Raw genomic sequence first — 14,312 nt, 5'->3', positions numbered from 1 at the left:
ATGGTGCTAAGAAACTATACACAAGATGAAACGTTTCGGGACCACATGGCCCTTCCGCATCCCTTAAGGATTATGCTTCATGTATTTACTGCATTTCCATTAAGTTTTTTGTAATCTGCCTAAAGGAATAGTAAAACCAAAAAAATTTGTTTTTTTAAAGTAATGAAAATACCATGTAAAATTGCCGTGCACTGGTATAACTGATCTGTTTGCTTCAACAAAAAAAAACTATAACTCATATAAACAAGCTTCTGTGTAACAATGACTGAAATTGAAAAAAAGGCTATATGGCACAGGTTATATAGTGAATAACAGATAATATTATGTTCTACAGAGCTTATCTGCTGTGTAACCTGCTCCTTTGAATGGCTGCCCCCATTTCTACACAGCAGCTTATTTATATAAACAATATTAGTGTTTCTGATGTAAACACAGCTTTTTTACCAGTTCAGGGCAACACTATGTTTTATTGTTATTACTTTAAAATAGGGATGCACTGAATCTACTATTTTGGATTCGGCCGAATACCAAACCGAAAACATTTTTTTGCTTCCTTGTTTTGTGACAAAAAGTCATGGATTCCCCCCTTCCCTAATTTGCATATGCAAATTAGGGTTCGGCCGAATCAGAATCCTACTGAAAAAGCCCATATCCTAACCGAATCCTGGATTCTGTGCATCCCTACTTGAAAACAATTTCATTTGTTGATGTTACTGTTCCTTTAAGTTGAGTTTGCTGCTAAATTTTGTTGATTTTAAAGTCTTGGGATATATGACATACCCCAAGACATTATTATCATTTGGACGCATTAGAGGTAAAAAATTTTATTGAAATGATATTTGCTAATATTGATATTACAATATTTAATTTATTAGTACGTAAGTATAGCGTGATCACTACGCTGTTCCCTTAAGAGCAGATACTATATCTCCTTTATTTGTTCAAGTTTTTAAGGATTAGGGGTGTTTTTAACATTTTGGTAGACTTAATAAATGTATATTTTTTCTGTGTTAAGTGGTTTTGATATTAGGATAATTAGATGACATTTAGTGGAATTTAGTCTCTCTTTAGGTGGGTTTTGGTGCTTTCCCTGTAATAGTTACTATGCATGTTGTTAATTTTTACTGGCGGATGCTGTGGTTTTTGACATAGGATGGTTTCTTTCCCAGAGTGGCACAGCACTGCATGACTAAATTGAACTTAATAAATATTGCTACAGTTCATCACTACTGGTACTATATTTTATTTATTTTTAAGGGGGTATTCCAAGAAGCCTTCCAGCAATAGAAAGAGCCGGGGAAGAAGTAACTAAAAGAACAACTTTATTCAGACGGGTAACCATCATAAAAATAATGTATTGGGGGGGGGTCATCTTGTGGTTTTTTTTTTAACTCCGTATCTTTTCCATTTTCTGCTTTAGATTTCTGATTTTCGCTCTCTGGAGGAGATTTCTTCTTCAGTTGGTTCTATCACAATCATTGGTGGTGGATTCCTTGGCAGTGAGTTGGCATGTGCACTGGGAAGAAAAGGTAATTTCTTAGGGGCAAATCAGCCATGGGCAGCTTCACATGCCTTCCTGGTTCATTCTGTACGTGATCTTTACTTTATTATATTTTAATTGTATTCAAAAGCCATAAATAGACATATATATCCTTAATGATGTCATAAATTAATAAAAACATTGTCTTTTGTCACTTGACATGTGTAGTTAAAGGAATAATACACTCATATTTTTAATTATAAAGGTAGTTTTTATATATTTTTATAGTTCAATGACCTGTATAAAAGGACTTGCCGTTTGTTTTTCAATATGGTTTTCTCCATTGTAGTCTTGGGGGACACAGGAACCGTGGGGTATAGCTGATACCAGCAGGAGGAGGACACAGTAATATAAAAAATAGAACTCTCCTCCTCCGTTGGCTATACCCACCAGCAGGCGGAGCCCAGATCAGTTCTTTGTTGTGTCCTCAAGGAGGACATGCTGTAACTTACAGTCAGTTAACCTGACACCTGGAGATAATCGGCACCTCTACACTTAGTGGGTGGTTATATCCGACTTCTCCCAACATGGGAGTGTCTCTGGGGAATATCTCTGGGGAATGTGTGCTCTTTTAGCACCGATCGATCCAGTCCATCTAACAATTCCCTACACAGGAGGAGAAATGACAGGCCAGAAGACTGGGAGGGAGTCCTACAGTATGTGAGTATACTAATTCACTCCCTCTCTAGGTCTCCCTCCAACCTGACCGATACTATGTCAGGGATATTGGAGGGGAAGGATCCTCTAGCATTAATGGCAAGTGTGAGCGGCTCATTTCCCCTCACCACTCCTCTACGAGCAGCAGGCATGAGATGTGAAAACAGGAGAAAGGAATGATCTCCCAGACACACCCCAGGATAGGAGACAAGTGGGGAAGGCAAGGCTAACTCACCTCCGCTACATTTAAAGGCTGGCGCCAAAACGTTTTACAAGCCTCGCTGAGTTGCTCACTACTGGAAGTGCTTCAGCCAACTCTTCAGCGCACATCCAGTTCATCCAGACGCCCCGGCTGCCTTTCACACTGCGCACCTGCATCTCAGAGGGACAAGCTCATGGGGGCTTAAGGTGTTGCCACAACCTCTATACAGCAGTTATACCGAGACACCGCTCCTCCGCCCCCTGCTGTCTGCCATTCCCCAACTTGCAGGTTGGGGCTCAGAACAGTAAGGGGAGTGATCCTCATTCTCATTCCAAGAACGACCAGGAAGATACAATGCTCATACTCATAGCTCCCAGATGGCCTCAGCGAACATGGTTGTCAGAGCTCCTCAACCATAGAGGATCCATGGACCCTTCCTCCCATGCCGGACCTTCTCTCACAAAGACCCATTCACCACCCAAGGCCCCTAAACCTCAACTTGATGGAGTGGCTCGGGAGACCCAGATTTTTAAGCGCAAGGGTTTCTCTGACAAGGTGAAGATAATGCGGGCTGCCTGCAAGCCTGTCTCTGCAAAGAAATTCAAAACGTTCTCCATTCCCAGTATCCTTGATTTCCTGGAGGATGGGTTATCCATGGATCTCTCCCAGAGAACGCTTAAGTCAAAGATTTCGGCCTTGTCCATCTTGTTCCAGAAACGACTGACTCTTGTAGCAGACTTAAGGAGTTTTTTGTGGCTCACATAGCTCCTCCAATCCGAAAGCCAGTTCCCACATGGGACCTCACCGTGGTTCTACAGGCTTTGCAAGGGCCACCGTGGTCTCTTTGCAGTGGCTTACCTGGAAGACCGTTTTTCTAATAGCCATTGCATCAGCAAGGAGAGTCTCTGAACTAAGCATCCTATTATGCAGAACACCTTTCCTTTTCCACCTGGATAGGGCTGAACTTCGCACTGTGCCGTCCTTTCTCCCCAAGGTCGTGTTGGCTTATCACATCAATCAAGAAATTACCATCCCAACCCTCTGCCGTCACCATCCAACCCCAAGGATGTGGCACTTTTCGGGACCCCGTTAGGGCACTAAAGTTCACAGGTTTTAGGACATACACAAATCTGATGCCCTGTTCGTTCTTCCTTCTGGGCCACAACAAGACACACAGGCCTCAAAAGCTGCTATCTCCTGCTGCATCAAACAGGCCATTCAATGGGCATACACCCCACACGGTCTCGAGGCACACTCCACTAGAGGCATGAGCACTTCCTGGACTTTCTGAAACCAAGCCTCGTTTGAGCAACTGTGCAAGGCAGCTACGCGGACATCAATTCACTCCTTTGCAACATTTTACAAAAGTGAACGTCCCCACTGTCCCTGTGTCCCCAAAGACAACAATGGAGAAAAGGAGATTTTGTGTACTCACTGTTTAATCTCTTTCTCTCCAGTAACTTGGGGGGGTGTAGGGCTTCCCTCCCTGGATAGGGACTATCTCTGCCAGTCAGACGTGGTCTGGAAACTACTTCTGTTATGTTCACAGTTTAGTTTGAGTACTTAGTAAAACAAAAAAACTGATCTGGGCTCTGCCTGCTTGGGGGGGGGGGGGTAAAGCCAGCGTAGGTGGTGCTAGTTCTATTTTTTATATTTTTGTGTCGTCCTCCTACTGGTATCGGCTATACCCCACTGTCCCTGTGTCCCCCAAGCAACTGAAGAGAGAAATTTAACGGTAAATATACAATCTCCTTTTTACTCAGGGTGTACATTAATTCCTATTTATATAGGCATTTGTATAATAAAAAAGTATTATATCCAACTCCTGCTTTCATACATGTGCCCAGTTGCACTCTCACCCCCAATTTTAGAGAGAGATGTTTGAAAAAATATAGATCAGGTAGAAAGCACTAGAAAAATGTAATGTATGCTTTTTATGTATTTTTACAGGAAGGCAGACAGGCCTAGAAGTAATCCAGATGTTTCCTGAGAGTGGCAACATGGGGAAAGTTCTTCCGGAATATCTCAGCCACTGGACAACCGAGAAAGTAGGAAGAGGTAATTATCCACATCTATTATCAATGCAAACCAGGTAACTGCAGCCAGAACATGTATCATTGTCAGCAAAGGCATATAAATATTAAAGAAGGGCATATCTGTGCCATTTATATACACAAGATCATGTCACATGCTTGCCTTCACTATGTTCTTGTTTTTTTTCTCCATTTAAACTTTCTTTCTGTTATCAGAGGGTGTTAATGTTCTGTTGGATGCAGTAGTAAAATCAGTCAACTATCAGAATGGAAAACTTCACATTCATTTAAAAGATGGACGGCAGGTACTGTAGAATGCGGGATTGCAGGGGATTTTTTTGTGCTACCTTGTCACGACAGCTCATCCTGCTCAACTGTTTAGGTGATCTGAATAATAATACACTATAAAAAGTTGTGCTCACCTTTCCCAGGGATCCACCCCCATAAGGTACTGATGTGTGGGGTGCTGCCTCAAATTTGTGTTGCAACCTCTTATACCGAGGTCCAGGGACTGTGATGAAATATAAATGGAAAATATTTCATTTTACAAGAGGAAAATAACAAACAATTTGGATAGAAACTAAAGTTTGGCATAAACACCACAGCACCCCCCAGGGTTAGCTGTAAGCCAACAGCGCTTCTTTATTTAACCAAACCTTAATAATATTTAATTTTTCCTCTTTTTCCTACCTACTTTTCCAGTTGTATGCCAGCTTCTTGCTGTGTGGTGTAATGTGTTTTAAATGCAAAATACTTACGCATGCATTTAAATGTCCCTCGCTGCAGAAAACCCCATCAGAAAAGTATTTATTGATTTAATGGTGTAGTTTCATATAAGGCTAGCAAATTAACCTAATATTAAAATATCCTACTAATAACTCCTTGTCCTGAATGTGTACATACACAGAGTTTCTCATTTAGCCCATATTTTGCAATTAAACTAGCTACCAAGATAATTTTGCTATGACTTCTTTTTAATAAATCTATGCTCATTGTAATTATTGTGCTAGTATAGATATGTGATCCGTTATCCGGAAACCCATTATCCAGAAAGCTCCAAATTACAGAAAGGTAGTTTTCCATAGACTTCATTTTATCTAAATAATCTAAAAAAAATTTAAAAATCTTTTTTTTCTGTAATACTAAAACAGTACCTTGAACTTGAACTACACGGGCCGATAAAAGCTGCCAACAGACCGAGTCAGCAGCTTATTGGCCCATGTGTGGGGCCATCCGATGGGCGTCCCCGATTGATATCTGGCCAAAAGTCAGCCAGATGTTGATCGGGCAGGGTAAAAAATCCCAGCGGACCGCATCTGTTTGTGGATGCAGTCCCGCGATCCAACAGCCCGTATGGTCTCCATTCTGATCAGCCAAATAACGCCCACCTCAATGTGGGCATATCTGGGAGAGATCCGCTCATTTGGTGACAACTCCAAACAAGCGTATCTCCCTGTGTATGGCCACCTTAAGATATAATTTATCCTTGCTGGAAGCAAAACCAGCCTATTGGTTTTAACGTTTAAATGATTTGCTAGTAGACTTAAGATCCAAATTACGGAAAGATCTGCTCCTATACCTGTAATGTTGCCATGATTTTTTATTCTGATTCAATACAGGTGCAGACAGATCATATTGTTGCTGCAGTTGGTCTGGAACCAAACACAGAACTGGCAAAATCAGCCGGGCTAGAGCTAGATGGAGACTTTGGCGGGTACAGAGTCAATGCAGAGCTGCAAGCTCGCAATAATGTGTGGGTGGTGAGTAAGCTATTGCCCTTTTGACTTTATGAAAAGGTTACACCTTTGTTGTAGTGGGTAACCATAACAAGCAATCTGTCTTTCTGAAAGGCTGGAGATGCAGCATGTTTTTATGATATTAAACTGGGCCGTCGGCGGGTTGAACACCATGATCATGCAGTTGTCAGTGGAAGACTTGTTGGAGAGAACATGACAGGAGCTGCCAAACCATACTGGCACCAATCCATGTTCTGGTAACTATCACACACCATTCCACTTCAATATTGTAGGCACTAAAATGACATAAATTAAAAGTTCTGAACCTAATGTATATACGCAAGTCAGACTGGAAATCTCCAAATCTCAGTACACTGTGGTTAAAGTTCCCAAAGATACCAATCAGATTTTATGCATGAGCCAAAAGAGGTGAAAGTTTTATGTTTACACTCACTCATTCCCCTCTCAACTCCAATTGGGACCTATGGCCCAGAGAATAAGAGGTTCTGCCTAAATAATCGGAAGGTTGTTTTTACAGCGAGAGCTGTAAAGATGTGGAATTCTCTCCCAAAATCGGTTGTACAGGCTGATACATTAGATAGCTTTAAAAAGGGGTTGCATGGCTTTTTAGCAAGTGAGGGAATACATGGTTATGGAAGATAGCTAATGGTACAACTTGATCTAGGGTCTGCCATTTTGGAATAAGGAAGGACTTTTTCCACCTCTGAGGCAAATTGGAGAGGCTTCAGATGGGTTTTTTTGCCTTTCTCTGTATCAACTAGCAGTTAGACAGGTTAAATGAAGTTAAAAGGTTGAACTTGATGGATGTGTGTCTTTTTTTCAACCTAACTTACTATGTTACAATACATATCATTAATCTCACATGGCTGACTGGCTAGATCTGCTATATCTTTTTTCCTGTGATTCAAATACCATCTGCTAAACAGTCAGATTTCGGTTTCACTGTTGTCCACAAAGATCTAGAATTGCATGCTAAACACAGCTTTTAAAGATATGTATGGATAGAGACAAGATGTTGACAGTTTTTAATTTTAATCTCTGCTTTGTTTCCCTGTCCCCCCACAAGGAGTGACCTTGGTCCGGAAGTTGGTTATGAAGCCATTGGAATCGTGGACAGTGCCCTTCCAACAGTGGGAGTGTTTGCCAAAGCTACAGAGAAAGACACACCCAAAAGAGCAGCCGAGGAAAGCGGTGAGAAGTAGGGAATAAAAAGAAAAGTTAGAATAAATAGGGGACAAATATTGCACAAAACTTGCCTATGGAAATGTATAAACAAAATGTTCAGGTACTGATACAGTTAAATATAAACTGTATAAATTGAGAGAGCAGGCACTCCATAGCATGTTTAAGGTATAGACCGAAAAATACTGGTATCGAGATACTTTAAGTGACAACGTTAAGTGACGTGCTGGGCACAGAGTGCTATCCGAGTAGACTGTATGTTCCTTCCGTACCCAATATAATGAGTAACGCACTCAATTTTCCCTTAAAACACAAAGCTCCTACTAATCCTTAATGGGAGAAGAACAATATAAAGGTCTGGAATAACTTTGCTGTGGTACCATCTGACTCTTCTGATTTAGAATCAACTGAAGAGCAAATTATGTAGCATTTGAAAAGGGTTAAAACAGCCAGACAGTACTAGCAGCAACATGACACTAAGCTGCCATGTAAGTGGGCTGTATAGGCAGATTCTTAATGGAGAATAAAACCCAGAATCACTATGGGTGACCATTTGTTGGACACTGCCATCTTCTTACTTGCTCCCAGGCATACCCTTCATGATTTAAGCTCCTTGCATGTACAGTACAGAAGACACAAGTGAATTCTCTTCCAAGCAGCCCACTCACACTGGCACAGGGGATAATCTTGTGAATGAGATGTGGAAAATTATACATAAATGCAGCATTTACTGTACTATCAATATTTAATGGTGAGTGAATATATCTGGATGCTTTTTTACTACAGGAACAGGCATTCGCTCTGAGAGTGAAGTCACGGAAACCGGGCAAGTGGATGATGTGAAGCCTCCAGCTTCTTCCTTAGATTTTGCTCCCTCACAACAGGGTGACAACTATGGGAAGGGAGTGGTGTTTTATCTGCGTGACAACGTGGTTGTTGGCATTGTCTTATGGAACATCTTCAATCGTATGCCCATTGCAAGAAAGGTAAGCCAGAATAAATATCCAGAGGAGAGATATAAAGGGATATTGGCATCACATTATTATAATGTCGGCAACATTTTCTCAACTTTTAATAATGTTCAAAAAGTGTTCTATCACATTCCTTCCATACTGTTTAAAGGAACAGTAACACCAAAAACTAAGTGTTTTAAAGTAATGAAAATATCATGTAGTGTTGCCCTGCACTGGTAAAACTGATGTGTTTGCTTCAGAAACACTACTATAGTTCATATAAACAAGCTGCTGAGTAGCAATGGCGGAAATTGAAAAACAGCTAAATGGCACAGGATAAATAATGGATAACAGATAGCATTATGTTCTACAGAGCTTATCTGCTCTGTAACTTGAGCCTTTTCTCCTTTGAACAGCTGCCCACATGGCTACGCAGCAGCTTATTTATATAAACAATAGTAGTGTTTCTGAAGCAAACACAGCAGTTTTACTAGTGCAGGGCAACACTGCATTATATTTTTATTACTTTAAAACAATTTCATTTTTTGATGTTACTGGCCCTTTAATCTTCTAATGTTTAATCTCCAAGAAGCAGTGTAGCCAATCTTAAAGGACCAATAACCCAATAACCAATTAAAAATACATATTTTTACATTTAACGTTTTCAGCAGTTCATCCAGCAACTACAAATAAAACATTTCTTGGCATCAAATATCCTCTTGTTGTATATGAGAGATTTTTATGCTGTAGGGAGCCATAAATAGCCTTTTCTCTCGTCTTGTCATCTCTTGGGGTTAAGCTCCACCCTCTAGGAAGAAGGACACTTAGGACTAAATTAAAGGAGGGCGTGTCTGGGACTCCGTCTCAACCCCACACTGCAATAATCCCTCAGTTTTTAAGTGTCCTACTTACTAGGAGGAGGGACAACCCTTGTCCCCCTGAGACAAAAGGAATATGGACAGAAGATGGGGTACCCAGGTGCAGGACTACCTGCTTCCTTCAGGGTATACCTCCCTCGAGGGAACAGCCACCGGGATCACCCTCTAGCCCGTGGGCTATACTGACCGCATTGGACAATTCCTACACCCCAGCCATAGGGGTGGCAGATTGTCCCACTGGTGCGCATCCATGTGAGTATAACCTATCCATTTACAAAGGCCCCGGGTCGCTCTACCCAGCTTACAGCCTGAATATGCCCAAATACAGCCCCTGCACTGTGCTTCCCTTGATGCTCCAGTGTCCCACTATCGGCCAATGGAACGCATTGGTAGTACAACTTTCCTGGGCGCGAGACTAGGAGGAGGTGCCTGCGTTCCAGGTGACATTTTCTCTCTCCCTCACGCAGCAGTGGAACGCAGGCACTCCGGAGACAAAAACATTCACCTGCCTTCTCCCTGCGTACGCATAGCAGCGTGAGGGGGGGGGAATAACCATACTGGACTTCTCCCCAAACGGCAGCTCCAGGGACATGGGCACGGGCACAAACGGAGAGAGCAGGCACTCAATAGCATGTTCCTCCCTCTAGGCCATTAATGCCTCAGACACTGCAACACAGGGAGTAAGCACGGCAGAAGGTAAGTCAGGGGGACTTTTACCCAGGGCGCACAGTAGCGCAGGTAACTTCTCTTGCAAAACTGTGACTCAAAAATGCAAGGAGGCCAGGGAGAGCCAATCTGCAGATCTTGCTTGAAGGAGCAAGGGCCTGCTCCCGCCCCAGGGGCTAACCCTCCCACAGCACTTCCGTCTGGGAACCCACCTCAGGACAGCATGGATCAGGACAGAGTGGCTGGCACCTCAACGGACCCACCAGCTCCCCTATGGGTAATCCAGCTTTCACAGTCACTGGCTTCACTACAGAGTCTTCCCTCTATTGCGGACAATTTGGGTCGAGAAAAAGACCATCCAGCCCCAAAGGCGACACTGCTGGTCACATGCCCTCTGATGCATGGCAGGAGAAGATTCTCACTCGGAAGGTGGACGTCCCCCATCTGACTTTTCCTCAGATGCAGAAGAGGAAAATAAGGATGAGTCCAAAGGCAGAGATGTTCATCACGTCTGATAATTTTATCAAGGGAGTGACGAAGGTATTAGAAAATTACGCAAACTGCGGAACAACAGTCCTCAACCGTGTGCTTGTTCAAGAGGCAACACAAATCCACAGTATGCTTCCCCTCACATGAACAATTGCTAAACATCATACAAGAGGAGTGTACAATTCACCTAAACGAAAGTTTCAGGCCACTTGGAAATTTTCCAAATCCTATCCCTTTTCCAAAGAGTTAGTGGACAATTTGTCGTTGCCCCTACAGTCGATGCTTCATTGTCAAGACTGTCCAAATCCACAGCCCTGCTGGTCACAGACGCTACGGCTTTCAAGGATCCAATGTAGACATTGCTATCAGTTACCCGGAGGATGGAACCGGGCTTCTAATGATGTCCCTAGACATCAAGGATGCATATCTTCATATACCGATATGGCCTACCCATCATCGTTTTCTGAGGTTCGCCTTCAAAGTTCACCACCACCAATTTGTAGCACTCCGGTTCGGACTGTCTTCAACCCCCAGAGTTTTCACCAAACTGATGGCAGTAACCGCAGCAACGTTGAGACTCCAAGGAATTTTGGTGACACCTTATATGTACCACCTTCTCCTCAAGGCCAGGACGGAAGAGGAGACAAGACCTCCAGCAGGTGATATTGCTGCTTCAGAGCTTCAGCTGGACTATCAACTGGGACAGTCTGCAGCCCAGTCACCAGATGACAACGGTAAGCTTACCCCAGGACAAGCAAAATAAATATGAGATCAAGTCAGTCTCCTACTCTTCAGCCAATGACCCACTGTCCACCTGGCAATGAGGGTGCTAGGACTGATGGTCTCAGCCATCGAGGCAGTGCCCTTTGCACAGATACACCTACGACCACTACAAGCCAGCATCCTTTCCGGGTGGAAAGGAGGGCCTCTCTCAAACCTTTACCCTACTAAACGCAACAAGATAATCACTCTCATGGTGGCAACATCATGAAAACCTAGCCGCGGGACAATCCTGGGTAATACCGGACTGGAACGTAATAAAGACAGACGCAAGTCTACTAGATTGGGGAGCAACTTGGAACAACTTATCTATACAAGCTCCATGGTCTCCTAACAAGTCAAAGTTATTTCGGGCAGTAAGATTATCGCTAAATCCCTGGGTTTGCCATCTCCAAACAAGGTCAGTCCAAGTACAAAGCAACAACTCCACCGCAGTTGCTTACATAAACAGACAAGGAGGAACCCACAGCAAGGCAGCTCTAGTGGAGGTACAGCAGATTTTAAGTTGGGGAGAGCTCAGCTCAGTAAGACCATCCACAAAAGTATCCAACACAAAAGCAGATTTTCTCAGCCAGAACCAGCTGGGCCCAGGAGAATGGAAACTTCACCCAGAAGGCGTTAGTGAAACTATGGGGACAACCCTAGAAACAACCGCAAAGTGACCGGCTTCTTTGCTCGTAATCAGGACCTGATGGCGATGGGAGTGAACGCCATGATGCAATGATGGCAGTTCAGACTAGTCTATGTTTTTCAACCTCTTCCCATGCTACCTCGGGTCCTGAAGAAAATCAGTCGCAAATCACAGTGATCGTGATAGCCCCCTATTGGCCCAGGAGAACCTGGTTCTCGGAACTTCAGGAGATGGCCATAACACAGCCAATTAGACTCACACCCAGGAACCATCTACTGCAGCAGGGCCCCATAGTTCACCACGACCCTGGGGCTGTTTGCCTTGATGGGATGGTTGTTGAAGCAGCCATTTGGACACGACAAGTCACAGCGGAAGAATTCATTGTCACAATGCTTAAAGTCACGCAAACCCACATCATCCAGCACTTACCACAGAGTCTGGCAGAGCTATTGTAACTGGTGCAGGGATGTGGGTGTCGCCTTTCTGGACTACAACATACCAAGAATTTTGTCCTTTCTTCAGTGAGAACTTCAGTTGGGACTGAAATGGAGTTCCTTGAAAGTCCAAGTGTCGGCTCTCCCAGTCTTATTTCAATCACGCCTGGTGTTTGACAACTCCAGTAGAATGCGTTGTTCCACCATTCCGACCAACAATTCCAGGGTGGGATCTTAACGTAGTTTTGGAGGCTCTATTACATTCCCCCTTTGAACCTCTTGGGGTAGTCTCTGAGAAGTGGCTCACCTGGAAGGTGTGTCAGAGATCAGCGCCTTATCATGTGACCCTTCACTCCTGGGCTTCAAGGACAAAGCATTACTACATACTGTACCATACTTTCTTCCAAAGGTTGTGTCTTCATTCCGTATGAACCAAGAGATTGTGGTATCATCCCTTTGTCCGGAACCCAAGAACGAGAAGTAAAGGCAACTACACAGTCTGGACGTGGTTAGGGCACTTCGCTGGTATCTTGAACGATCCAAACCATTCCATAGTTCTTTAGCCCTATTCGTTGTTCAAACTGGGCCTCGAAGAGGCATGGCAGCCTCCAAGACATCTATTGCATGATGGATCAAAGAGACAATCCGTCAGGCCTTCCTATCTAAGGGCAAGTCGCCGCCAGAGAATGTTCGAGCACACTCGACAAAGATCTATATCCCTTAATATTTACTATAAATGTGTTGTCACTTATTAGGCCTGTGCCAGATGGATCTGGTTATCAGCCTGAGAATCCATTCATCACTGTCCTCTATTCACTCCTGTGTGCACAGAGAGGCACTGCATTGGCCTTGGTGCAGGCACATGGAGTGAATTTCAGCATGGAAATGCATAAGTATGCATTGTCACTACAAAATTCGGTCATTGTGTCTTCACCCAAGCCCATGCAGTTCCTGTCGGGTGCAGACACAAAGCAAATGTAGGCCAGCAGATAGGCTGATTCTTTCCCTGCTTTTATACGGAGGCCAGGAATCCACCAACTTGAATGATCTGTCATGGGGTATGTGCTTTACTGTTTGTGTTGATACCCTTTACATGTCTTTTATATCAGTATTACTTTAAGTTTTAGTACCTTCTTATAACATCAATAGGAACAAGTCAGTATTATTGGGAGGAGTTTGGGTATCAACTTTTTTTCTGTTTAAAAATGTATCCAAGTGCCCCCCCCCCCCAACATCCAAATCCATTGCAGCACCAGCAGAGTCCAGTGTGCTCAGCTTTGAAGCTGTTGGAATTGCTGTGTTCTGCTCTATAAATGTGACTCACAAGCATCTTGGCATTGAGCTGCACCTATAATGCTAGATAACATCTGCATGTGAACATTACAAAGATAAGCAGCCTTTGGTAAAACAGACATTGCAGGATCACATATTCCATCATTCCTTCAGCAATTTAGCTGATGTTGGTGATTTAAGGAAAGTAACCCATTTCTGCAATAATCTCACTAACATTTCTGACAAGCCAAATATTTTCTTTTTCTCTCAGATAATAAAAGATGGAGAACAACACTCTGACTTGAATGAGGTGGCCAAGCTCTTCAACATTCATGAGGAATAAATCCACCAAAAAGGAGATTATGACCTTTAGCCTAAAGAGGATCATCCTCATAGAAGTTACCAGCTGTACATTTTCTCCCTGATTCTGTACCTCAGTCCTTTCATGCCACAAGACCTGCAAGTAGATCTCTGCTTAAATTGTTCAAGTAGGTCTCTGCTTAAATTGTTTAACTAAAAAACAATTCAAACTGAAATGTAATTAGAAATGGCACCCCAACTCCCCAAGCTGGCATTGCTACTGAGGAAGAATTCACCATAAATCTCTGCTGTGTGAATAACACAACCGCTTTGCTGCTGCTGCCTCATTGGGGGGTGCACTGGCATCATTCAAAAAAATATCCTGTTTCCCAAACTGTAGTCACTTTTTTATAATGAAGTGAGAATGACTGATCTTTCTGATCTGATTTACTATTGATATACACACAATGAAGAGCTGTGTGTGTTTGTGGCCTACATATGTACATTTTAATGTCTAAATTAAAATGCAAATCTCTAA

General features: G+C 43.1%; 1 protein-coding gene across 5 annotated transcripts in view; it reads left to right on the top strand.

Moving 5' to 3' along the window:
• Positions 1-14,312, top strand: part of aifm1.L (apoptosis inducing factor, mitochondria associated 1 L homeolog) — a 25,360-nt gene extending 11,048 nt beyond the window's left edge. For all 5 annotated transcript variants that reach the window (XM_018229643.2, XM_041572549.1, XM_018229642.2 and 2 more), the window contains 9 exons: positions 1,258-1,334; positions 1,421-1,529; positions 4,350-4,457; positions 4,649-4,737; positions 6,052-6,192; positions 6,283-6,425; positions 7,256-7,380; positions 8,158-8,357; positions 13,746-14,312. In XM_018229643.2, the coding sequence (XP_018085132.1) occupies positions 1,258-1,334; positions 1,421-1,529; positions 4,350-4,457; positions 4,649-4,737; positions 6,052-6,192; positions 6,283-6,425; positions 7,256-7,380; positions 8,158-8,357; positions 13,746-13,817 (1,064 nt within the window). In that variant the 3' untranslated portion in view covers positions 13,818-14,312. The remainder of the gene's footprint in view (positions 1-1,257; positions 1,335-1,420; positions 1,530-4,349; positions 4,458-4,648; positions 4,738-6,051; positions 6,193-6,282; positions 6,426-7,255; positions 7,381-8,157; positions 8,358-13,745) is intronic.

Source organism: Xenopus laevis, chromosome 8L (genome assembly GCF_017654675.1).
Source record: "Xenopus laevis strain J_2021 chromosome 8L, Xenopus_laevis_v10.1, whole genome shotgun sequence".
Lineage (NCBI taxonomy): Eukaryota > Metazoa > Chordata > Amphibia > Anura > Pipidae > Xenopus > Xenopus laevis.
The sequence above is the reverse complement of the archived record's forward strand: the minus strand, read 5'-3'. Positions and strand labels throughout refer to the sequence as shown.